Consider the following 5,837-nt stretch of genomic DNA (forward strand, 5'->3'; position numbering starts at 1 on the left):
TATTAGCCTCAGATAGCTCACTTTTATATTCCCCACTACATACGCGGCGATCCCCCATTGGTGATAATCAATTTAACTCACATAGTAACTCGATTATGATTGGTGTGCGTCACTAGCTCACGCGCACTGCTCGTGGCCTTCTTGCAGGCGGCAAGTTCCTCTTCGGCATCTGGGAGTTGTTTGTCTCTGCATTCTTACTTCCTCATTCCAACCGCAGTTTGTCCTCTGGATGCCCTTGCGGCCTTATGCTAAGGCTCTGCGGCCTTAGGCTAAGGCTTCATGGCCTTCTAGAGAAATGCTGGATTGCTCACATGTCCCCAGTCCTTTAATGCTTCATCCTCCACAGGGAGGAGAGCGGGCAGCACAGAGCAGGCCTTTGATGCTGAGGCTGCCTTTGGAGCAGCAGGCATTGCCCCAGAAGGAAATGATCATGGTCCAGTGCAGCCTGCGCTGGTTCCTGTTGATCCTGCTCCTCAAGCCTTTTTTCCCCTGAGGAACTGCAGGAGCTCCTTCAGCCGAGTAAAGAATTCCACCAGCTTCTGGCGTGGAAATGGACAGGAGCTAATGCTGCCCGACTGTGTTGGTGCTGGTGTTGGCCTTGGCCTCTGAGAGGGGCTTGAGGTGGAGAGAAAATGACTCCATGGCCGTGCTGTTGGACTATCTCTTCTTGCTGAGCGCAGTCCCATCTGTAGCAGGATCCAGTCGTAGAAGTGCTGCGTGGAGGTGTAGACTCCAGGCTGGTTTGGTCTGGCACAGCCTCTCCCCCAGCTGGTCACTCCAACAAGCCAGAAGTAGTCGTAGGTGTTATCTTTGCAGACCAGAGGACCACCGCTGTCACCCTGCAGCGGAGGAGAGAGGGTTAAGGTGGTGTTGGGTGGCCCCGGTCAGCACTCTGGCTGGCTCCTTCTCTCCCGCAGCAGCTGCCAGAGCTGTCCTGACTGCACACAAAGGCTCTGCTCAGGTGCTGGAGCCTACAGAAGCTTGTCTGGCAGGGGGTGGTGGGCCAGTCAGGCAGGGCTCTCTCTCTGTCCTCTTTGCACAGTGATCCTGGATGTGTGGAAGGGGGATGTTGCAGGACTGGGCTCTGGAGCTGTGGGCTGCCAAGAGCACTAGATGGGCTTTGTGGGCAGAGAGCCAGGCCTCTGGGACAAGGGCGGCCCTGGGCAAGGACCTGCATCTGGGCAAGGGGAGGTGAACCCCAAGAGTGGAGGGGACCCAGCAGTGGCAGGCTGACTTGCCAGGCAAAGCACGCGCTGGGGCAGGTTTGGGCGGTTGCCACAGGGCTGCCTGTGCTGTTGGGGGTGGACTTGTAGCACGCTCCTACCTGGCAGGTGTCGATGCCGCCCTGCGGATAGCCAGCACACAAGTTGTGGCTGTGGATGGCCCCTCCGTACCAGCGGCTGCTGTTGCAGAGCTTGATATCGATGAGGCGGACCTTGGCCTCCTGCAGGACATAACTTGGTCCCCCAGCTGTCAGCACAGAAAGGAGTTAACAGCCAGCAGCTCGCTGCCAGTTCTCCTCTCCTCCCCCCCCCCCCCTCCCCGGCGTCTGGCTGAAGCCCTGCCCTAGGGCTGGGCTTTGCGTCTCCAGAGGCCCTGTGCCGCTGCTGTCTCCCTTCTGTCTTGCTTGGGGTAATGGGCCAGGCCCACCTCTCCATCGGCATGCACCCCGCAGCCCGACTCTGGCTTTCGCCTCTGCTGTCAGGAAGCCCACCCCGCCTCCCCAGTGTGCCCAGCCTGCGCTCAGGACACCACTCCCTTTTGGGAACTCACCTCTTGCAGTCGTGGAACCCCAGCCACTGACGTAGCAGCTTCTCAGCTGCGACACTCTCAGCCAGGCGTCGGGCACACAGGCAAGCTGCACGTAGTAGCCACACAGGACAGGCTGGTCCAATTCCAGCAAGGCAATGTCGTTCCTCTGCGTGATGTTGTAGTAGTGCTCGTGAACCAGTAGCCGCTTAATAGTGCGCACTTGGGTCTCAGGGCCCAGCTGAGTCAAGTGGCTGGCCCCGATCACCACGTGCCACATGGTGATGTGCCTGCAAGGCAGGTGGAGAGAGGGGTCAGAGGGAGCGCAGCCACGTGCTGCAAGCAGCCCAGCAGTTGCCTGCCTTCTGCTGCACAGGGCAGAGAGGAAGGCAGCGCTACGGAGCGTGCGACTGCCCTAGCACGCCTTGGGCACAAGGAGTGTCGGGCGGGAGGCTGCTAGGAAGCCGTGGCGTGAGCCCAGCCCTCTCGCGAGCAGTCTCTCAGCTGGGCTTGGCAGTGCCCAGGCACTGGGCGTGCTGCAGGGAAGCGGGATGGCGCTAGCACGTGCTGCTGTGGAGCGGGCACGTGCTAGTGCTGTGGGGCTGTTCCCTGGTCCTCCTTACCCGGGCGTGATGAAGCAGTGGGCTGCTGTCAGCACCCACTGTGGGCTGATGAGAGACCCTCCGCAGACATGCGCCATGCCTCCTATGATGGGCTTCTGGATGCTGACGATCCAGGGCCAGGCCCCTAGCTGGGCATCGGTGCCACCCACGACGCGTGACATGCCGTAGTAAGAATCCACGGGCCGGTGCCCGCAGGTCCCTCTGTAAGCAGAAACTGATGAATGTCCTGCTCGGTGGCTTGCTGCTGTTCAGGCTGCAGGTCAGCCCCCTTCCCCCCCACCAGGCGCTGCATGGACAGCAGGGCCGCGGAACCCTGTGGGGCATGCGTCCATCTACCCCTGTTTGTGCTTGAGCCCCGTAGGCGAGTTGTGCCAGCGGCCTGGCTGCTGGCAAGGAACTGAGGCTCCCACATGGCGTTTGGGAAGCTTTGGTGTGGCCAGGGGGAAAAGCGAGCACCCGCCAGTGAAGCCCACAAGGGCTGCCCCAGCTCCCTCCCAGAGCCTCGGGCCACTTACCCACAGTTGTCCCACATGCCGTACGCCGGCCAGCACACGGCCAGCAGGACCAGGACGGGGAGAAAATTCATGGCTGCCAGCGGCACGTGGCAGCTGCAAGAAGCGAGAGCTGGTGGCCAGCAGTGCAGCAGCCGACGTAGTGCCTGCAGCAGTCCCGCTGCCCAGGGAACCCTTGGCCCCGTGGCTGATGTCACAGAGTGGCTGGTTCCGGGTGCTGGGCACGGTGGATTCTAGGGGGGGGCGGGCAACATGGAGGGTTCCGAGCAGGAGGGGAGGCAGAAGCTGGGCTCGGACACCCCCAGCAGACCCCCGCTGAATGCTCCACTTGCGGGACGAGGCTCTGCAGACCTCGTGGCAGGCAGCAGCGCCTGCCTCCCACTGCTGCCTGCTAACAGCTAGCCGGGAAAACCAAGTGTGGCACCATAGCCTCTTTGGGAAGTTCACTGCCACCCCGCTCTGCGCAGCCGCTTGCCACCAGGTCCTTCCCAAAGAAACTGACACCGCAGAACGGAACTACTACAGGCAGTAGGCACCTGGTTGGGGGCTGAAGAGCCAATCTGCTTACAGCCGCGGCAGGCAAGCAGGGATGGGCAAGCCAAATCAACCAAGCATAGCCAAGCACTGCCATCCTGTCCTGCACAAAGCACAGCGAAACACAGATGGAGCACGCTCCACACTGGCTCTGTCATTGCCAAGGGACGGGGTGGGGGTGGCGCTTGGTCATTCTCGAGTGTTTAGTTTTCTAAGGTATTTTGTTTTATAATATGTTGCATGTAGATTACTGTATGTAGAGTATGCATTGCTCTGTACAGTACGTATTGTGTAGTTTTTATTGTTTTGCAGCCATTGTGGGTATTGTGGGTATGGTAGGTATGGGACTGCGCTATACAGTTTATTATTGTCTGTATTATATTGTACCCCGAACGGGATGGACCTTTTCCAGAACCACCCAATGCTCCTGCAGACCATGCAGCCCTGGGTCCAGCAGGAGCTGGAGCAGATCTTTGACAACAGGGGGTTGGAGGCAGCCATGGTGGAAGACACCATCATGGCCATGTTGACCAAGATGCCCCCGACCCTGCTGCCTCCTGAGGAGGGTCTCTGCCTCCCCCGGCAGCCCTGCGAGATCCGGCACGGACGAGCTCCTCGGCACCTCATGCGCCGCTGTTGGTGGGCACCTGGCAGCTGCCCCGCTGCTCCCGCTGCCATCCCCACGGAGCAAGAAGAGCCCCAGGAGGAGCCTGGGGAGGCTGTGCCCAGGCCCTCCACTACCAGCTGGGGCAGGGAACGCCCCCGGGGGGCCACGGCCACCCCCAAAGAGGAGCACCAGCAGCTCTGAGGACTCTCCAGCCAACAAGAGGCCAGCACCACACCAGGGACCCTGGAGGGGCCCTCGCCAGACGGCCGAACCAGGACTGGGCCACCAGCTGCAGCACACGCTGGCCCTCAAGGGCTCCCAGATCCCATTAGCCAAATAAAAGAATCGCATGCAAATGACAGAAAAAGTCTCAGTGTTACCAACAGTGCAGATGGCTTTGCTGTCCTCACCCTTTTTAGCTTTTCTTTTACAGGGAGGGGTGGGATGTGAACGCTGAGGGGTCCTTCTGCGCGTGCCAGGCACTATTTTGTTGTTCTCCCCCAAGGCAAGTGCTGCCCAGCTCCAGGCCTGCAGCTCTGCACTGGTCCCGGGGCAGATGTCTCCAGCCCGGGGGTCTCCAGGGCCAGCCCGTGCCCCATCGCTCAGCACCCCACGCCTGTCCCCCTCTTCCCGCACCCTCTGCCCCCACGTCTCGGGGCGCTGCTCCCCGACCAGCCTGCACTGCTGGGCGCAGCCTCGCGACGGTGGCACCCAAAACCCTGCTCCTGCACAGAGTCACGACGTGGTGCTGCTCTCTGCACCAGCCCAGGGTCGCACCCTGCCCCAGCAGAGCCCCAACAAGTGCAGCCAGGGGAAGCGCAGAGTCCTGGCCCTGGGGAGGTCACTACCAATAGAGCTTTGGATCCTAAAAAGATGCTTTCTGCTCTGAAAGTGAGGGTTTAAACCCTAACAAGGGAACGGTGTGCCCTAAGAAAGTCTATGGCTAATAAAAGACAGCTTTGGACCCAAAAAAATGAGGATTTCCGCCCTGCAAATAAGGCTCTGGGATCTAAAATGGATGGAGAGTGTCTACAAATGACGCTTTGGGCCCTGCAAAGGAGGGGAACCTCTTGGTTCCTCTGTTGCCCCATAAAACGAAACACTCCAGTGCAGGCCTAGAGCTGTAAGAGGGGTTTGGCCCTAGAAGTGAGACTTTGGACTCTCCAAAAAAGAGTTTGGGCCTGAAGCATGGGGCGTTGGGATGTGAAAATAAGGCTTTGGAAATGAAAATGAGATGCTGAACCCTCAAATCAGGACTTTTGCCCTCACATGATGTTTTGGTGCCAAAAGCTAGGGCTCTGTATGCTAAAAACAGGTCTTTGGAGCCTCCAAATGAGGCTTCGGTCATTAAACAAGTGAGGCTTTGTACCCAAAATGAGCAGTTTGGATGCTAAAATGAGGCTTTGGACCCTCCAGCTTGCCGACTGGATCCTCTAAATTAGGCTATGGATCCAGATAATGAGGCTTTGGTGCCATGAAAGGAGACTTTAGACCCTACAAATAAGGCTTTGGACTCTAAAAAGGAGCCCTTTGACACTCAGATCAGACTTTGGGCCTTCAAGAGAATGCTTTGGTCCCTTAAAAGGAGTCTGTGAATTGTAAAAGCGAAGCTTGCAACTTATCAATGAGGGTTTGACCCTGCAAAGGAGGGTTTGGACCCTAAAAAAAGGCTTTGTGCCCTCCAGATGGTGCTATCACCATCGACCTCTTGTAGGACAGAAAGAGGTCTTGTGAGGCAGCAGTTGCGTCCCACTGTGCAGGCTTTGAGCCAGCCCTGGGGACTCAGCTGACCAGCAGGTTGTCACTGGAGGA

The 5,837-nt window shown here is 58.7% G+C and overlaps 1 protein-coding gene across 1 annotated transcript; it reads right to left on the bottom strand.

The window, feature by feature from the left end:
- Positions 1–2,363: 2,363 nt before the first annotated feature.
- Positions 2,364–3,895, bottom strand: LOC142364838 (acrosin-like). Its single transcript, XM_075444958.1, has 2 exons — positions 2,888–3,895; positions 2,364–2,573 (listed from the first exon to the last, which is right to left on the bottom strand). The coding sequence occupies exons 1-2, from the start codon at positions 2,956–2,958 to the stop codon at positions 2,369–2,371; spliced, it is 276 nt and encodes a 91-aa protein (XP_075301073.1). The 5' UTR covers positions 2,959–3,895; the 3' UTR covers positions 2,364–2,368.
- Between the last annotated feature and the right edge of the window lie 1,942 nt (positions 3,896–5,837).

Source organism: Opisthocomus hoazin, chromosome 29 (assembly GCF_030867145.1).
Source record: "Opisthocomus hoazin isolate bOpiHoa1 chromosome 29, bOpiHoa1.hap1, whole genome shotgun sequence".
In the NCBI taxonomy this organism is placed as follows: Eukaryota; Metazoa; Chordata; class Aves; order Opisthocomiformes; family Opisthocomidae; genus Opisthocomus; species Opisthocomus hoazin.